Source organism: Falco naumanni, chromosome 7 (genome assembly GCF_017639655.2).
Source record: "Falco naumanni isolate bFalNau1 chromosome 7, bFalNau1.pat, whole genome shotgun sequence".
Classification (NCBI taxonomy): domain Eukaryota; kingdom Metazoa; phylum Chordata; class Aves; order Falconiformes; family Falconidae; genus Falco; species Falco naumanni.
In genome coordinates this window covers 35,171,826-35,192,049 of record NC_054060.1, presented here as the reverse complement: position 1 = coordinate 35,192,049, position 20,224 = coordinate 35,171,826, and the positions used below count along the sequence as shown (strand labels likewise).

At 46.2% G+C, this 20,224-nt stretch overlaps 1 protein-coding gene across 1 annotated transcript; it reads left to right on the top strand.

Annotated features, from left to right (window-relative positions):
- Positions 1 to 6,288: 6,288 nt before the first annotated feature.
- Positions 6,289 to 20,164, top strand: RTRAF (RNA transcription, translation and transport factor). The gene is made up of 8 exons (XM_040599975.1): positions 6,289 to 6,481; positions 8,263 to 8,387; positions 9,903 to 10,002; positions 11,157 to 11,243; positions 12,377 to 12,465; positions 15,460 to 15,528; positions 19,204 to 19,252; positions 19,811 to 20,164. Exons 1-8 carry the CDS (start codon positions 6,421 to 6,423, stop codon positions 19,963 to 19,965), a joined length of 735 nt encoding a protein of 244 aa, XP_040455909.1. The 5' UTR covers positions 6,289 to 6,420; the 3' UTR covers positions 19,966 to 20,164.
- The last annotated feature ends 60 nt before the right edge of the window (positions 20,165 to 20,224 follow it).

The window sequence follows — 20,224 nt, the reverse complement described above, 5'->3', positions numbered from 1 at the left end:
GTTCAATTGTTCCATATTTAAAGCACCAGAGCTGTGCTGAGCAAAGTAACTGCTAAGGATGTGTATAACCTTCTTGGAATGATATTGTTGGTTTCTTTCCAAAATACTATTTTTTATTTAAGTTGTCAGATATATAGCGACAGGTTAGATGACTATGATGTTACTCAATGTTCGGTCTTGTGCTTTTTAATTTCTGGCGGTAGGGTAGCACAGGGGTTGAGCAGTCCCACGGTGGGTTAGCAAGGACGCCGGCAGCTCCTGCCTGCCCCCCACGTGCTGGCAGCTCCATGTTTCTAGTGAACCCCACTTTCTTACATTTTGTATATGGTTAGCTTCGCTCTGCAAGTAAAAGTGAATCATGTGTTGTGGTTGGTGCTTCATACTCCTGTGACGACGTTCGGTGGTAGTGCATGAACGTTTATCTCTGTTCATCTGCTCCAGACTTTTCTTTTCTATTGTTTGACACCACGTGCTGGTGGAAGAAGCTGTAGGGAGGAAACCAAGGTGATTCTGAAAGCAAAGACAACTCCTGCGATGCCTTAGACGTGCTTGAAATACCTCCTGTGTTAGGGTAGGTGCCAGCCCCCCAGGCAAGGTGGCTTGGGGTGGCCCTTGCCCCAGGTGTCACAGGGTAGCTAGAAATCTGAAAATCAAAGTCGACCACTTCTTTCCGGGTCTTTCCTCTTCTCCTACACCTCTGTGCCTCTACCCTCCTCGCTTGGTCTGTGTCCTGCCCTTTCAGCTTCCCAGCAGCATCTCCTCCTCTTGGGGCTGGGCTGGGATGCTGCCCCATGGGAGGATGCTATACTACCATGGGATGCTGCCCCGCAGTGGGATGCTGCCCTGTGGTAGAATGCTTCTGCCCCTTCCTGCACCCATCAGCTCTCCTGTTCCTGCTGCCACCCTGCCACAATAGGTAGGGGCAGGGGAGCAGCGTGGGGAGCCGTGGGGCCACCCCTTCACGGAGGTGCCTGATACCCTGTTTACATGCAGCCTGAACTCTGCGTCAGGCTGGGGAATTATTCCCAGGTCCAGTTCATCCACCATCAGCATTTTGGGGGGACACATGCCACCTTTTTTGGGTCCGCCTGAGGTTAATAATTTTGCGGACGTGGCTTGCCTCTCCTTTCCACTGCTGAACACCTCCTGGCTTTCCCTGCTCGTCCACACTCCTGGGAAACTTTGGGAATCATAACTTGGGGATCTGCGAACCAAGTTAGGTGGGTATCACATAGGGGGGTTGGGGTCTGCAGTGACCCCACTAAACTGTAGTTCTGAATCAGGTATCAGCTTAAAAATCCCTGTGGATTCAAGAGGGCAATAGTCTTTAGGTACCTTTCGGTGAATCTTTCTAGCCCGTAACAAGTGCATTTTGATTTTTCTACCTTTTCATACTCTTTTTCTAGTCTTCTACAGAGAAGACCAGTTGTTCTTAAACTGGACTCAAAACTTTTGGCATCTGGGAATGTTTATATGACACGAATAGCCTAGATGGTCCCTGGCTTCCCATGGTGGCTTTTGCGCCTCCCCCCACCCCCCGCCCCGCCCCGTCCCGTTTCAATCTTTTTACTACAGCTCACGTAGCTTTAGGATGAAGGATGGATGAAGTCATTTGCTCTACAGCTGGTTTCACTCTTGGTGTTACAAGGCAGACGTGTAAATACCCCGTCTTGGGTTTGTCTTTTCTTTTTAATGCTGATTGACCGTCACAGAGAGTGAAGCGTAGCCAGTCTGACCCGGGGCTTACACCCCAACCCTTCTCAAATGCTGTCATGAAGTGGTTTGTAATAATTTTTTTAACTACTTGCATATTTTACAACTTGAATTCTTAATAAATAAATGAAGAAATAAAGCTGCATGAAGAGTATGGGGCGGGGGGGAAGGGGGGAGGAATTTTAAATTAGCCTAAACTACTCATTGAAGGTGTTTTACGTTGCTGGTCTTTATTTTATGTTGGTAATGGTGTTGACATTGGTGTGCTGCCAGGTGTTTCACCCCAGTATTTGTATTTACACAGATACACCCTTGTTAGCCAAGTAGAGATCACCTGCCAAGACCGTTTCCCCCACCCCCCGCAACAAAAATACCAGCCATCTCTCCATCCTGATGATGTATTTCCAGCGTGGTATCAAATGACATTCAACTCTACCCCCAGGCTTTTAAAGAAAAATATCTGGAGTACTGGAAAAGGACTTTTTTTTTTTTTTTCTGCCAAGGTTGCTGGTGGCGGGGCAAGTCTGTCCCTCTGGTGCCAACCTGCTGTTGCCAGGCTTTTGGGGAGGGGGTGGCTGTAACCGAAAGCCAGTGCGGGGAGGTCGGCGTTGTGATGTAGCGCATCCCCATCCCACGTGGTCTGTGTATTCGTTGGAAATAAAATTTTGGATTTGTTTCAAGCTTTTGGAGATCATTCTTTCTATGTGCCAGCCGCTGGGGAGATGAGTTCCCATCCTGGTTGTGGTTGGATCCTGTTCCCAATGGGTTTGGGGGGTCTCCTCACTGGGGCGTGGGGTCTGGCAGGAGATTTGGTGCCTGTTGGTGCAAAACCTCTTGGGTATCAGCCCCTGCTGAGCTGCAGCTTTCTGTTACCACAGGACAAGCCAGCTCAGGAGGGATAGGGCTAGTTCAAGGTGGGACATTGCTCCTTGCTCAAAATCACCATTGTTCAGAAATGGAGAGAAACCTAAAAGCTCTGGCTTTTGTGTCCATCCCTTCTCCCCCCGCTTTCCTTCTCCCACACCTGGCAGCAAGTCCAGGCTCTCCTCAGTGCCACCTCCAGCATGCCCAGCACAGGATCCAGCCCACTGTGGTCCAGCCTGCTGCCCAGAGCAGCAATGACTCATCTGGGGCTCTTTTGGGGAGGCTGAGGGTATGAGCCTCATCCTTGCTGCAGTGGAAGGCTGGGGAAGGGGTGATGCAGAGCAGGAGAGCAGCCCAGCCCCATGGCCAGCTTGCACTTGGGCTGCAGCAAAGCAAAGCATCCTATGGGCTCCCCCTCCCACCCACCTCCCTTCCCTGGTGCTTTCCAGAAAGATGCTTTGTTCCTACCAAATTTACCGCATCCTGAATTTTCACTCCCATTTCATAGGTCCTCACAGATGAATGATTTCCTGGCTAAGCAGCTGGCCACAGTTTGGGGCTGCTTAGTCTTAGATCATCTCTGGGGCAAGGTGGCAGCAATGAAACCCACCTCCGTTGAGCCCCGCGCAGATGCTGTATAGCTATTTAAGTTTTCTGCACACGTTAAGAGCATCTCAGCAACTGGCAAATGTTGCCCACCCCAGGGAGACAGCAGCAGCATGCCCTGACTTTCCTGTACCAGCAGGCTCAACTCTCAGCTCCCCATCCCTGGCTGTGTCCGTTGGGCCAGCTGAAAAGAAAAGCATCGGTGCCACTGCAAAGGAACGAGCCAACTGCCACTCCTGCAATGTCTTGCCTGCTCAGTGTGCCAAGCCAGGCGACACTCAGCTGTTGTCATACCTCGCTGGCTCTCCTCCATTTCCAAGGCTTGCTCTGTTTCATCCTCACCTCCCCAGGCTTCAGCTCCGGAGCGGCAGTGGCACCGCCAAGCCAGCAGCATCTGCCAAGCCGGAGGAGGTGTGGAACACCCGGGGAAAGCGTAGGTGAGATGTTGCTCCCCGCACGCTATACTGCTGCCCACCCTGACGTTGGTGCGAGGCCCTGTATGGCTCGTTAATGAGAATAAACCCATTTGCACTAATTGCATTTGTTAGACACAAGCACGTTAGATTTGCAGCAGGCAGTGGGAAGAGGAGAAGCACAACCCCTCATCACAGCTCCTGGTGATGGCTTTGCCCTGGGGGACTTGTAGCATGTTTCAGGGGGGGTCAGATCCACCTGGGAAGGGGAAGATTCCAAAACCCGGGGTGAAACAGGATGGGTTAGGAAGGGCAAGGGCTGGCCTGAGGGTGATGAAGGCAGGGGAGGCAGAAGAAGTGTGGAGAGCCACATCCTGCTTCTGGCAGGGACCACACCAGCCACCAGCTCTGTATTTGTCCCCCCAACCCCTACACAGAGGTTTCACTGCCTGCTGGCCACCCTTGCTGGGGTGGACAGTGTGACCGACACTCATGTGGCTGTGGGCACGTGCCCTCAGATGGCTGCACACCCCGGGGACTCTGCCCTAAGCTCTTAACCACGCCGAAGCCTTTGTGCCTTTAATGCTCCCTCGCACATCACCGCTCACACGCGTGTTGGCGATGAGCCGAAGCGCTCATGGGCTCTGGCTGCGAAAGCCAGAGGCAGAGCTGGCTCCCTGCCAGCTGCACCCTGCCCTCTCTTAAACTGCTCCAGGAACAAGCCAGTGGAGATCACGCTGAATGGGAGAGAACGGTCCTAAAGGGGAAGGGAAGCAGAAGTCCCCCGTTCCCCCCACCAGGGCTTGTTGGGTTGACTCAGCCCCGCGACACCCCACCATTGCAGTGCCGCAGCCGGTGGCTGCCAGCTGGAGCACTGGGAAGGGCTGGCACGGAGAGAAATGTCAGGATGAATATTGCATCTTCTCATCGCGCTGTCAGCACCATGTCTGCAAAGTGCCACCCGAGCCGGGGATGGGGGAACGGGGGTGGTCTCACTCCCCACCCTGGGCTCATCACCTTCTCCAGGCAAAACCACCCAAAAAAACCCACAAACGGGCCGGCTGGCACTCACCACCGAGCTTTCCGCAAGGTGCCACCCAAGCTGAGACCTGGCCATAACCCCTCCAGAGATGACTGAAATATATTGGGGAGCAAACCTCGATGAACAGCAGCAGCTTTCGCAGGGAAAACAGTTTAATTATGAGCTGGATGTGGCTCAGAGAGGGGCTCAGGCTCGGCGGGCAGGCAGGTGCCCTGCCCAGAAAGCCCCCAGCTGCTGCCTGGGGGGACAATGGAGCACGGCCGGGATGGGGGGGCTCTGCCTGCAACGGGAGCGATTTGCCTGTGGTCTGAAGAGTATAAAAAGGGCAGGTTTCTAAATTCTGAAGAGTGCCAAGAAGGGAAAACAAGTGCCCCTTCTTGAGTGGGGGGGGTTCCCCTCCCCCCGAAAGGTCGGTTCTGCTCTTGTTTAATTTCATCAGGGACGTGGCCCCTGTGCTGCAGCAGTGCTGTGTTCAAAATAAGGGTGAATAAGGGTGGAATCCCCCCCCCCCCCGCAAAGCTGACAGCAAAGCCCCCCCACTGCCCATGGCCCCCACAGCCAGGGGCCCAGGGCATGGCCCCACCTGCCTCCAGAAATGCCCCCAGGGCAGCAGTGCCCCCCCACCCAGCACTGCTCATGGGGGGCCCAGGGGCTGGCCCCGGAGCCCCCGCAGTGTTCCCAGGAGCTGGGGGGAGGTGGCCCGGCCCAGCGGGACCCCCCAGGGGCGTTCTGCCCCTCAGGTGGTGCCGGGGTGGCTGTGGGGCAGATATGGGGGGGCAGAAAGCCATGGGGCCCCTGTGTCACCCAGCCCCCAGGTAGCTCTGGGCAGTGCTGTAGGGCTGCGCCAGTGCTTTCCAGTATGTCTCAGTGCTCCCCAGTGTTGCCCTGTGCTCCCCAGTGTCACTCCAGTGCTCCCTAGTACAACGGAATGCTGCCCAGTACAGCTCAATGCAGTGCTCCCCAGTAGAGTGCAGCACTCCCCAGTACAGCTCAATGCAGTGCTCCCCAGTAGAGTGCAGCACTCCCCAGTACAGCTCAATGCTCCCCTCGTACAGCTCAATGCTTCCCAGTGCTGCCCCAGTACTCTCCAGTACAGCTCAGTGCAGTGCTCTGCAGGGCTGCCCAGTGCTCCCCAGGATGGCTCAGTGTTCCCCAGTGCTTCTCAGTACAGCTCAGTGCACAGCTCCCCAGTGCTGCCCAGTACAGCTCAGTATTCCCCAGTACAGCTCAATGCTCCCTATGCTGCCCAGTGCTCCCCACTAAAGCCCAGTGTTTCCCAGTACTCCCTAGTACAAGGCAATGCTGCCCAGTACAGCTCAGTGCAGTGCTCCTCAGGACAGCCCAGCGCTCCCCAGTACAGCCCAATGCTCCCCAGTGCTCCCCATTACAGCCCAGTGTTTCCCGATACTCCCCAGTACAAGGCAACGCTGCCCAGTACAGTACAGCCCAGCCCAGCCCAGTGCTCCCCAGCACAGCCCAGCCCAGTGCTCCCCAGCACAGCCCAGCCCAGTGCTCCACAGCTCCCCCCGCCACGGCGCCAGGCCCCGCCCCTGTCACTGTCCGCCCGTCGTCGTGTCAATAAAGCTGGATGTAGTGCCGCTTCCCTTCCCGGCACCCCCCTCCGTCTTTCCACTGGCCGTGGGGGCTGCCGCTCAGCGTGCTAGCCAATGGGTGGGCAGGAAGCGGGGAAAGGGGCGTTCCTTCCTGTCCGGCCTGTCGGCTCGGCCTGAGCGGGGCGAGCGGCTAGGCCCGGCCGTCGGCGGAGGCGGCGGCACCGGCACCATGTTCCGCCGCAAGCTCTCGGCGCTCGACTACCACAACCCGGCTGGCTTCAACTGCAGGGGTGAGGGGCTGCGGCGGGGCTCCGTGGGGCCGCTGCAACGTCACTTCTCCCCCTCCCCTCCCCTCGCCTTTCCACCGGTCTCCTTGCACACCGGCGGCCCAGGCTCCCCCCAGGGCCCCTCTTCGAGGCCGGGGGCTGCCGGTGCGGCTCGTTCTCCCTGCTGCCGTCCCCTCGCCTCAGCCCTTCGGGAACCTCCCGCCCTCGCTCCTCCCTAGGGCCGGAAGGGTCTGCTGGGCTCTGAGCCTTAGCGCAGCTCTCTGGGCTCCTCGCTTTAGCCGCAGCACAGTATTGAGGGGAAATCCCGAGCTTAGACGGGGAAAACTGGGACACACACACACCCCTCGGCATTGCAGCGGGTGTGCATGGTTTGCTTGGCATTGGCGGCTCTTGGGGCGTTGTGTAAGAACAGAGCAAAAGTGGAGATGTGATCCAGGGATAAACAGTGTCGCTGCTGTTCTTGGCCTCCTCCCGTGAAGAGTTTTGGTTTATGTAATGTGAGGGACAGGAGTCACTCATGCCACAGAAAACACCCTCGGCTGCTGGCTGAGTCTGCCTTTAGCACTGGAGCCTGGGGTGTCCTGTACGTGAAGCGAGGCAGAGGCAGTGTGAGGAATAAGCGTGGTCTAGTAACATGATTAGAGCTATTTTTTGATGCACTGATACTTGTCAATACTTGATGTTTGGTTTTTGCAACGCTTAACTTTTTTTCTTGCTTGAAAAGGCTCTGTAACAGATTTTACTTACACAGTGTATTAAATTGTAAGCTTCAGTTCATCCTTTTTAATGGTTGTTTTTCTTTCAGTGCTTCTGGTAGACTTGCTTATCTCTCAACAGATGTGTTTACTGGTATCTTTTTTGTTGTAGGTCTTAAATTCCTTATAGGTAGTATTTCTTTTTTGCTTAAAGGTTCATTTTGTCAGTGTAGAACTTCTAAAAGGTCTGAAAGCTTTCCTTTGTGTGTTGTGACTACATCTCTACTTCTTACAACACCTGTGGTGGAAGAAGGGGACTTATATCACTTGAAAAACACTTTTGAGGGCCAAATGTATCATTCTTGTCAGTGATGGGCAAAAATGATGTGCTTACCCCACTCTGAGATGCAGGAGGATATTAAATTCATTAACCTGAGATATTAAACCTCATCCAAAGCCAAAATATCACAGCTGATTTTTGAGAGGCTAATGTTACTCCAGAGCTGTGATGTGCTGTGTCCAGAAGTGAGTTCAGTCACTGAAACGCAGGTGTGGGCTAATTGCTTTGTCCGATATGAATATCTTTGTTTGGACCACAGTCTTTGTATTGTGGAATTCCAGCTCCCAAATAATGAGATGTTGAGTCAGCAGCGAAGGAAGAAAATGCCTTTGCATAGTCACGAGCTGTGTGTTGCTCTTTGGAAGAGATGGGGGTTACTGCTCCATGTAATGTGTTTGTCCAGATAACAGTCTTCAGAACTGAATTTCTCTATCAGTGTTTCACCCTTCCCTCTTTGCTTAATAACTGTATTCCCAATAACAACAGTCCGTTGGCTGATGCCTTTTAATCAGTCAACCATAGCCAGTTTGGTGTGAGTTGAAAAATGAAAAACACGCAGTGCTCAGTTTTTGTCAGATGTTATCCTGGAGTATGTGATTTTAGTGTTAGATATATCTTTTTTTATGGTAAACTATGAAAGCACTCAGGAGCCTCAGTATTTGTTTGTATGAATTGGATCAAAACTTAAGGGCTTGGTTTTGCCCTTGAAGATATTTGTTGATTCTTTCTTTGTTTACTTCTCCCAACAGATGAAACGGAATTCAGAAATTTTATTGTCTGGCTCGAAGACCAGAAAATCAGACATTACAAGATTGAAGACCGAGGGAATTTAAGAAATATACACAGCGATGACTGGCCCAAATCATTTGAAAAGGTATTTCATTGTTTCAGACAACAATGTAAGTGATGATTAACAGCTGCTGTGGTGGTTGAATATAAATTACTCTGAATATTTGTCCTGTCTGAACTTTTACATTTCCAGGTGTTTAAATGTATTATTGAAGCCAAACTGTAGGAGTTACAAGGTCTTTAGGTAGACTCTTTGTACATAACTTTCACTCAGCTTTGTTTTTCCAGTAGGTGGGCTATCAATCCTCATGTTTTTTGCCTGATTTGATTTCAGCTCTTGAAGTAGAAGGAAGATTGACTTACAAATAAACAGCTTTCTGCATTAATGATTCTTAATGTACCAAAAGGAAAATAAATGAGGCTAATGTACTCACAGGCTTTGCAGGCATGTGGAAGAAAGCTACTGCAGCTCATCTCTGCACCTCATATTACTTCAGACAGATGTTTTTTTCACTGCTATCGCAAAGCCTGGCAAGCAGCCATTATTTTGTGAGTGATTTGTGTGTGTGCTTGTGAGTGTTTTGAGTCATCACATGGCTGTTGAGCTTTCCCTCTTGGTTCCCATTTCCTTTCTCTCAAAACCGCCCTGCAAGGAGCTGAAAATGCTGCTATGTAATACTCAGTGCCTGTTCATCTTGCCTTTTTTTTTTTTCCCTTGAAACCGCCTGCCTTGCTCACTGCACAGGAGGATTGGAGTTGCAGTGGTCACGTTTTGCAGGAGGGAATCTAAAGAATTCTGATATCACATACATAAATGTGCATGCTATTAAAATTATTGGCAGCTGTTACTGTTGGGGTATTGGTAGTATCTTTCTTGGCTGGGCCAGGCTGTCCTCCTCTGTGTGCCTGCCAGGGGATCCCTGCCTGCTAGTGCTCTCAGGCCCCTGTGCCCTTTCCCTCTATGCTGCTACTGGAGTAGAGGCTGTGTCACACTTCTCTCGCTCCAGCAAAGGGGCATAGCAGGATGTCACTACGTCCTGGACTTTGTGAGTCTTGGCAGCAGGTTGGGTCTGGTGTTCTGGCTTCAGAAGAGCAGAGACATTGTCCCAGCCACATTTTGTACTCTCTTATTATACAGAGTCCCTAGGAAAGGGAAAATTACTTCTGCTGCCCCTCAGAATCCTCTGGTACCCCTATCGTGAAAGCCTTAGGTAGCATCATTCCTCCTTCCTGCTTTAAATAGAAAGTTTTTGCTGTAATTTGTTTTCTGTCCTTCCCCTTGCCTTCGCTTACTGTCTGAAATGAACAGAGAGCAAAGAAAAGGGGTATTTTGGTTTATCTGGTTGCAGTCTCACAATTAACATGAGTAACATTCATCAAAAAGCGGGTGCCATTACTAAATGGCAGACTTGAGTTAACGGTGGATTGAAGCAGTCTAAAATGGATCTGATGCCGCAGCAGGACATTTCACAATGATGCTTCTTGTTAATAACTATCTTCTAACAACTGTAAGGTCTGTGGGAAGTGACTGTTCACAAAACAGTTTTGTGCTCCTAGCTGATTCATACAGATCGTTAATATCTGTTTTCTCTCTACTCAGTATATGAAAGATGTAAACTGTCCTTTCAAAATACAAGAACGACAAGAAACAGTGGACTGGCTTCTCGGCTTAGCAGTTAGGCTCGAGTATGGAGATAACGGTATGTGTGAACTTAATCTATCTTTCATAATGATAGGGAAATGTTTTTCTATTTAATTCTATGAAGTACTTGTCAAATTAAGACAATGTCAAGATTATATATTATTGTCTTTAAAAATAAAAATATGATTTCACTTGCTTGGTTTTGTGCCACACTCAGATGTGAACTGTTTCTCTTCAGCTCCCTTGGGACAGCACAGTAGCATACTTGCGTTTATTACTTTATTTCTGGATATAGAAAAATCCAGAAAAAACTTACTCTAAAGTGTATTAAATGCATTTTCTTTAGCAGTACGTTTACTTGACCCTTGTTTTACAGGGAGTAGATCCGGAACACTTGGGAACCAGGGCAAGGTTATGAAAAAGTTGAAAAAGTTAAATCTTGACAGTCAGTAGCAGTTTCATATCTTTATTGTGAGAGTGCAAATACAAATGTAATTACTGGTGGCAAACATAATAATAGCCAAAGTATGGGTTTCTGTTACATTTAATTCCTGCAGGGCTGAGCTCTGCCTCAGACTAGGGATGGGATATAAATACCTACAATCTGTAGAACTGGTTCTCAGTCCCTCACGATGGAGAAAGTGAGCTGCCTGTGACTCAGGGTTAAATGAAGATGGAGGAGCCAGGAGGTCCCATCCTCAAAAAGCTTGAAAACCCTGTGTGGGTCATAGATGAATGCTACAGTCTATAAAACAAAGCCTTTACTGGAAATGTTTTACTTGCTGATCACGACCAACTTCAGTCTGTAGTTCTTGAGCCTTACATACACTGCTGATTGAGGCAGAGGGCCAATGCTAGTTGAACTGGTGGATTATGTAAGTAAGCTGCAGCTTGTTCAGCCTTCTGGGATGAAGACTGTAGGAAAAGCCTTAATCAAGAGCATAATGCCCTACATAAGTGTGGAGCATGCTCTGATGCTGCTCTTGGATAGCTCTCTGCAGATGGGAGCTGTTAGGGTAGCTCACTGGAATTGCAGCCTTTGGGGTGCTTGAGGAGCTCCAAACCATGAGCATAAAAGCCCAGAAGGCTCTTGGCCAATTACCACGCTCCAAAAATACAGCTATAGCAAACTACAGCTTGGCACTAAACTTTTAATTAGTTATTTTTGTCATTAGCTCTAATGGTGTTCATGTTTGCTTCTTAATTTAACAGCTGATAAGTATAAGGACTCTACCCCTGATGGTGCTAAAAATACTGACAATACAGCAAAAAATGCAGAACCGCTGATTAACTTGGATGGTAAGTGTGCAGCAGCCTACTGTATGGATGTGTCACACGTGAATGTGTTCCATGGCCTGCGTGTTCTTCAGATTTGTAAGTTGTTACAATACTGTGATACATACAACTTTTTAAAGCCCTGTTTAAAGCTTTAGGAATGCAGAGTGCATGTATTCTTTCGCTGCTGGCTGAAACTGCCTCTCTGTGAACAGTGTTTTCAGAGTTACCGTGAGTTTGCACTTGTTTGCATTCCTACTAAAGGAAAGAGGAACTGTTCCATGTGAATCCCAGGTGACTGGATGTGCACTGATGTGGGCTGCTTCTGTGGGGGCAAAAGGGGAAGGGCAGAGGGGAGAATCTTTCTCAGCAGAATGAGGTGCCCGGAGACTTGATCAGATAGAAGCTGGAAGGGCTCTTATCAGGTAGTGAGGAAGGAGCTGAAGGGTGTTTACATTAACAGCTTTGCGGAGAGCTCTATAAAACATGAGTGCTTACTCTGGGTTAGGCTTGAATAGCAAATTACCTTTTGACTATGGACTCTAACATATCTTTTTTTAAAAAAAGAAGCCTAAGGAAACATGATGGCAGACTGTTTACTTCAATACTGTCAGGTATTACACATTGGCTTGGTCTTCCCCAGCTGTACCTCTCACAATAATTTTAATTTTTCTGACTGCTAGGCACATCCACAATGGAAGTGGTGGAAAACAGTTGCTAAAATTAGCCCTAAATCCCCCAGTTCTTCTCCCATTGCTCCTCCTGCAAAAAGACAGATAGGAATTGGCCCTGCCCTCACCCAGCAGGCACAGTTCTGCTCTGCAGTGATAGAAAGGTATATAAAAGAGAATACCTACATGTAATTGGCTTTATTTTCAAAGACTTAACACAGGTTTCCTGTGTGCTAGAGCATATGCAATGCAATTTGGCATTGAAAACAATGCTATTTGTGCTCAGATGGTGTTCTGCAACCTCGTTACAAAGCCTAGTGCACAGTTTGCTTTGTAGCCAGACAAAGTGGTTGCTCACAGCTGTTTATCCATGGTCTTGCCTGTCCTTGAGAGCAGACTGACATTATGGAGTCAGGAAGCCAATTCTGTCTTTTTGAAGCCAGTTAAACTGGCACGTATTTTTAATTATGATGATTATTTTTGCAGTGAATAATCCTGACTTCAAGGCTGGAGTGATGGCTTTAGCTAATCTGCTTCAAATTCAGCGACATGATGATTACTTGGTGATGCTTAAGGTGAGTTGCACAATTTTCAGACCTCTTCTCTTTTCCCCAGTGGCTGGTATGTGTGTAATAGCTTGTGGTGCAGAGTTACTGATAACTGTGATTTCTTAGGCACAGATATAAAGTAAAACTCATCCTGTATGTGCCTTTTCAAGCAGATAAGAACACAGAGTATAAATCATGGAAATGAATGCAGGAATAATTATTGTGGTAAGCAGTTCAATTGTAGCTGAGTTCCTGGGGTTCCAACACTAAGAACTGTTGTTCAGGATTTGAGGTGTTCTGGGTTAGCTAAAGTACTACTTTATGTGTTTTTAGTGAGCTTCAGAAGTGTTGAGGAGCACACTTAAAGGAGAAGATTGTGTTCCTGTGCTAGAAATTAAGCAAAACTCGAAAACACAGAGGCTAAGTGATACAAAGGATGTTTTAAAACAGGCATCCTAAGGAGGAGCCACAGTTAAAAGCTTCCTCCGCCTTTTGGTCCTATAAACTGTTTACCCCTTGTCATTACTGAGTTTTAGTCTTGACAACTAGTCATGGCTTTTAAATGCAGGCTAATTCATTTTCTAAAGCATCTTTTTTATGACTTTGAGAAAATCTGTGACTTAGTGATGGAACTCTGTAATTCTCTCTAAACTTTGGTTTGAACATGTACTGTATGTGCTGAGACTGTAGCAATCCTTAGTTCCTACTTGATCATGTCATAATATGGAAATAAGCTTAGTTTTGTTTGGCACCACAATAAACTCATTTCACTGAAAAAAAACAATAAGGTCTGTTCAGTAGCTGTGACATTTGCTAAACTTATTTTGGAGAAACTAAATGCCTTGGGCATTGAAGTTTTATATAGTGTATGTAAGTCTATAACAGGTATACTTGTACCAGGTTAGCATGATACTGTTTCGTAAGAAAGTGACAGCCTGCAGTTTTGCCATCAACCACTTTCTCATTCTCTCCAGTATGGTGTCCTCCTTCACTTTGCCAAAATAGCCTTTGAACCCTTCATCAACCTTTTGAGAGAGATGGAGTTCTCATATGTCAAACCTCTACCAAAAAAACCCCCGAAAACTGTACAAAAATCAATGAAAAGGGATATCTCATAGAGAGAGGAGACCCTGTGAATGGTCATTGGAGGATCTGCAGCATGAGCTCAGTGCTTATTAGACAGAGTTCCTTCAGATGGTCTTGTAGGATTGTCTTGAGTCTAGAACACCTGTGTCTGAGTTAATCTCAGTTGGTACTAGCAACTCTGAAGACAGCAGAATGTGTTTTCTGCATAAATGTATTTAAATTTGTCATGATTTCTACATTTCTTTCTAGTCTCTCTTTTTTTCAGACGGAGGTGGCTGGACAAAACCACCAGCCTGAGCTTTCTTGCTTTTAATTACAGTGAGAACAGATTCCTGCAATTGCAGTTTATGGTACATGAACAGCAGCACTGCTAATTTTCAGGGTTTGATGGTGCTAGAATGTGTCAGTGAAACTCTTAATTCTACACCACAGTAAGCCGGTTTGCAGTGTGCATGCAGAGAATTTATGATCCCTTTCCAGTTCGGACACTCACGAGTGGATGCTTAGAGAAGGCCAAAGGGTGCAAGTGTGCCACAGACATCTGGCCAGAGTGAGCAGAGAGGTATTTGGAGTCCCATTTTATTAATTTAAATCTGGCAAGTTGATCAGAAACCATCTGTGTAACACAGTTGGATATCCTTTTTCTAATGCAAAAGGCACTCAAAATTCTCTTATACAAGGTCTGGTTTCACTGTTGGAATTTAAAATTAAACTCCTCATCAAATGACTGTTTTGTCCAGGTTACTCCTTTCAGTTAGAAAGATTTCTAGAGAAGTATTCAGTGGCAACTTTCTAGTGTCATTTCAACTTTCATCATGACCAAAACTGGGAGAAATCTTGGGGGAGAAATAGAAGCAGTAAGACTGCTTCTGTCACATTTGGCTACTCATCAGGGGAAGTCTGAGGAATGTGTTTGACAGACCCAGTTCTTTCTGGTAGAAGTCTGCCTGCATGGTATTCCTTCAGCTATTTTTAGAGGCATTTACAGCTGTAGGTATCGGTAACTGATCACTCTGATATGATTTCATGCTGTGTACTGGAGCCAGTAAAAACAGATGAGCAGCAGGATTGTTAAAATCAAGGCTGTTCCTGTGTCTAAAAATAATCCCTTTCTGCTCTCAGTCTTTTTAAAATCTGGGTGGGTAGTCCTGCCCTAGGTTTCTCTGCATGTTGAAGATGGTTCAGCACCTACTAAAAGGTGCCGCTAACAGGATTTCCTTCCTGAAGAAGCTGTATTGCTGCAGCATTAAAGGTGTGTGATCTCAGAAAAATAATGGTGCTGCTGCTTTGGGATCGTGATCAGCTTCTGGAATCACAGAATCATTGAGGTTGGAAAAGACCTTTAAGATCATAAAGCCCACCACTAAACCTAAGTGCCACATCTACATGTCTTCTAAACACCTCCAGGGATGCTGACTCCGCCACTTCCCTGGGCAGCCTGTGCCAGTGCTTGACAACCCTTCTGGTGAAGACTTTTTTCCCCAACATCCCGTGGTGCAACTTGAGGCCATTTCTTGTCCTATCCCTTATTACTTGGGAAAAGAGACTGACCTCCACCTCTCTGCAGCCTCCTTTCAAGTAGCTGTAGAGAGCGATAAGGTCTCCTCTCAGCCTCCTTTTCTCCAGGCTAAAAATTGCAAGCTTTCTTGACTGTTCCTAGTATTTGTGGTTCCTGGCCCAATAGTGACTGAAATTAATAGTGTAATAGTCGCTTTTGGTTAAGCCACAGCCAAAGAGACTACACCTGTGTAAGATACTACTTGCAAAGAAGAGTGCTGTTTGAAAAGGCTTAAGGTCTGAAAGAGTTTTCCAAGAAGTCTTGCACAAAACTGTGGGTTTGAGGTTATGCCAGGTTATAATGTTGCCTCCTTGGAATTGCTGAGAAATGCATCAAGACGTAAATTAATTAATCTCACATCTTAAATTTTTTCCTAGGCAATTCGCATTTTGGTTCAAGAGCGCTTGACACAGGATGCCATAGCAAAGGCCAGTCAGTCCAAGGAGGTTTGTATATACACTGCATGAGTCTAGTTTTAATTATTCCGTATCGAGTAAAGTAGTGTAGATGTAAATGTCTGCCATCTCAGTCAAAACTGGTTTGTTTAAACACTTTGTTTAGGAGGGTGGTGGAAACATGCTTTATCTTCACCATCCTGATTGTAAAAGACCCAGAAGGGTTATGGAGAGTAGTAATACAAAGCTCTCTTTGTTTCAGTTGAGTACAAATATATATACCTGTATGATATATCATGTAAACAGCTGTTTCCATTAGTTATTTGCTAGAGGATTACCCTTACTGTTCAGTGCAGCAAGCCTACAGTATGAGAAGAAATGTATGACTTAGCTTTTCCTTGGAATCAGCAGTATTGGTTGTGTGAACAGGTTGAAATGTTTATTGTATGGAGTGTTTTGCTTTGTATCTACACCTGGTGTGTGTTTGAGAATGGGGTGCTGGACATCCAACTCCTCCCTTCCCCAAAAAGAGGTGGTGAAGGAAACTTCTGCACTGAAACCTCAGATCTTGCAGAATTATTTTCTGACCACAAGCTGGCTGGCTGTAAGACATTCCAGGGGATGACTGTGGTTTTTCAGATTGTAGTTTCTTAAACATCCCAGTTCTCCAGCTCTTCTCTCTGGCATCTGGCACAGCAGTTGCTGGCATCGGGACTTGGGCGTAGCCAGGGAAGGCAGCCTCTCCTGCCCTGCAGGTGTATGTTTAGAATTGTCCCTGCTAAAGCCACTGGATCTGGTCAAAGAGCTGAAGTCCCTTTACCTGTTCTGGCAGCTGCTCAGAACAGTCCATGCTTTATTTATTATCATAACAGTGATTACGGTGTTTACTAAGTGGTAATAGCAGGTGCTCTGAGTTGCAGTGTGGTAACTGCCAAAAGTGTGGAACAATAAATCAAAGCTTTGGTCTTGTATATCCATAAAACCATTAAAAGCAGGAAGATATGAAGCAGCTGAGACTGCTGTATTCATTTTAGGTTCTATAACTAATGTTAATAAAAAGATGCTTTTAGTTGTTTACGTAGCTGCATAGCTGACGTGGGGATCAAAATGAGATTTTCTGTGTGTTTGGCAGAACTGGCTTCTTTGAGGAACAGTGGATTTTTTTTCACAACAAATTGTTGATATTTGATAGGTCTTCAAAACATTGTCAGATCTTAAGTTGAGGTGTCACTGAATATGATATATGTCACTGGGAGTGTATTCTCATTAGGAATGCTAAATTTCAAGTGAGGTAGAGAAAAGGCAGGAGATGGGAGGCAGGAAAACAATTTTGTGTGCCAGTAGCAATTGTCAACATCATAATGTACCAGATAAATGAGGAAAATACCTTAAAAGGAGAGGTGATTGCTAGGGTGCAGGATAGAAGGAGAGGACAAGGAATAAACCTCTGTCCCTGATTTTGGCTGTCTTGTTAATGGCCAAAATACTCGGCAGTGACACTGTGTATGTTAAGCCTTGTCCCTGGAAACAGGTTATAAATGTCTGACTGCTGCATGGCAGATGACTTAACATACAAAACGTCATGAGCTACATTCTTGGCAATATCGAGTTGGAGTGGGGAAAAGATAAAATAGATACAAAAGTGTTCTCTGACTGAAAGATATGTATGAGGACAATGCTGAGGAGACTTATGCTGCAATGCTTGTGGTTTAAATGTACCAAATAAAATGAGATTTATCTTGTTGGGTTGTCAAGATGTGGTTTTCAAGATGAGACATGACACTGGGTTTTTTTTGGTTTTAGATTGTATTTTGACTGGCTGTTATTTCAGTGTAGTGGATGTCAAGGCAGGATTCAGTTTTATATCAGACTTGTAGGCTGTCCTGAGCTTTCCTTGCCTGGTAAGTGTATCCTAGGTAGGATTGGTTACAACAAATGCCTTTCGGGATTGCTTTAAGGATGCTCCTGAAGGCTATACCTGGACCATATTTGAAGGCACAACAAAGTGGATACGTTTTCACCCCTTCTCTGAAATCTTTTTTTCCTCCTACTCCCAGGGAATCTAGTTTTCTGGTTCACACTTCCAGTTACTGGGGAGGTGGCTGCAGTGGTCAGGCCCATTGCAAGTGTTTTGTGCAGCGTTTTTAAATTAATGAGGCTGTGAAATGAAATAGTCTGTATAGTTAGAAATTTTAAAGGTGCTCTTCATTTCTCTCCATTTGATGCTGCTGCGCAAATTGTAGTTGTAGCAGCAGTGGGTGCCTGTAGAGCTCAGCACCTGCTATGAGACCACTGCTGTGGGGCTTAGCGAAGGCCAGTCTACTGCTGTCAAAGACAACTTCCACCGGCCAAAAAGGAGCTAATGTGCGGGGTGGTGGGAGGAAGGCAGGGTAAGTAATGCTCGGCTACCACGGTGTAGCCTCAAAAGGCCACCCCTGAAGGTGCCACTGTGGTCACTCAGCATTGAAGGTACCTGCAGTGGCCCTGGGGAATTCAAAGAACCGACTGAATCGGTGTTTTGCTGCTCGTGTGGCTCGGAACATACTAACTAGGGTGGCAATGAGCAATTGTAGCCTTAAGTATAAACCTGAATTCTTAAAAAGTGTATATATGAAGTCTGATATTGCTAGAAGCTGTTTGAAGTAGCATTAGTGGCATCCTTACCAACAAAAGATTAGATTTTAACAGTGGATTTGTATCTTTAAGATTGCAGTTGAACAGCCATTTTATTGTAAAGGCCATGGAAAAGAACCACTTTTTGAAAATGGGGTAACTCTCGTGTTAGTCACCATTTTGTATTTGGTGTGTGTTTTGATCAACTCAGAAATTCTTTTATACCTAATATATAAGCATTTAAAAGAAATCCTCACTGTTTAGAAGTCTTACAACCCCATCATCATAGTAACTAATGCTATTGAACTTGAATGTTCTCATCGTGCCAAATGCAAGGCGTTTGGCAAATGTGCCAAGGCAAACATTGAAAAAAGTTAGAGGTAGTAAAAGCAAATTCTAACATTTACATTGCTTAAACCTAATTTTATGTGCATGTTGAAAAATGAGTGATTGTTTAGCATGACTGCTCCTCCACAGGTCGAGAGGGTAAAGGCAAGAGATCAGTGCTTATAAATGACCACTAATAAAACTTTTCCTTGTACTGTCGTAATAGAGCAAGTGTTTAGAAAATTGAATGTTTAGCTTTATTCCTAAACTTAATACTGGAGAAAAATGCTTCTGGGGATGTTGATGGAGGCCGCAAGTTCAGTGCTTGAGAAACTCGATTACAGAGAATTTTTACAACTCTCAAATCAGCCAGTGCTTTGAAAACTGGCAGCTGTTGAAAGGCAGTTTTGAAGAAAGCCTAGTTTGTGCTGCTTTCTGTTTGTCTGGGTAGCGATGCTGCTGGACTGGGCGTTCTCTTGCAGTGCTGTTAGCCTTTTAAGGACTGAATGTGGGCAGTGTGTATCCAATGGGGTTCGCTTGACAAGTAGGGGGATTATTCAGCATGGAGATTTTTCTTTATTAATACTCTGGGTCTGATGTTTCAGGACACAAAGGCACTTGTGTGTAACTATGCATGGTGACTTCTTGAAGATGTCACACGTGTCTATATAAGCAAAACTCAGGTGTCCTCTCCTCCAGTTACCTGCTGTAGTACTTGATTTTCATTTTCCAAACGTGCAAAATGACATTTCTAATCATATTTGAACATGCTTTTTCTTTTGAAAGGGTTTGCCTGTTGCTTTAGAAAAGCACATTCTTGGTTTTGACACAGGAGGTAAGCAGTTATCTTAATGTTACTTTTAAATAGAGATGTTTGCCTTTGACAAAGTATATTACTGTCAAATGTGTGGCTAATGTGTACAGTAAAAAGCCTGTAGTGGAAAAAATTGCTCCCTCCCAGCAAGAGAGCACTCTTGAGCATTCTGTTTTGGAACAGAAAAGCATAAATCTTAGCTGTGGAATATGTTGTTTCAGAGTAATGTTTAAATAACGGCTTTTAATGGCAGCCACGTTTGCAAGCAGAGGGAATGCACCTCGCTACTGTTGTCTTGCAAATCTCGCTTTTACCGGCAGAGGACCTCTGTGCTGCTTCCTCGTGTTTTAGCTGCATGATTTACCTAAAATCTAATCGTTGCGGTGACTGGGTCGATTATATTGTAAGCAATACCCAGATGACCTGGGACTCCACTAGTCTGGCTGCAGCAGGGAAAGCTGTTTCCTTTTTCGAGTATGAAAACCACGAGTGCAGAGCATTAACTTAGATCTAGCTTTTCTTAAGACCTTTGTCAGATGACAATGATTGATACGACTTCTCTTTCTACAACTCACCCAGATGCTGTTCTCAATGAAGCTGCCCAGATTCTCCGTCTGCTGCATATAGAGGAGCTCCGAGAGCTGCAAACAAAAATTAATGAAGCGATTGTAGCAGTTCAGGCGATTATTGCTGATCCCAAGACGGACCACAGACTGGGGAAAGTTGGGAGATGAACAGATAAAATCTTTTAGTCTGTTGTGTACTTAGTACAATTAGGAACTAGATACAACTCCACAACTCTGGCATGCAGTTTGAGATGGTATTATTTCACTGTTTTGAAAGAAAACAGGAAATTGAATTCTGACTTCTAATGAATTATCATTTTTCTTTAAATAAACAAGGTTGGGAAAAATAGACAAATTGTTCTGATTAGCTCTCAGTTGGCAAATAAGTTTTTCATTGTGTTTGGCTTTGTGTTCAGAGGGGAGTGTT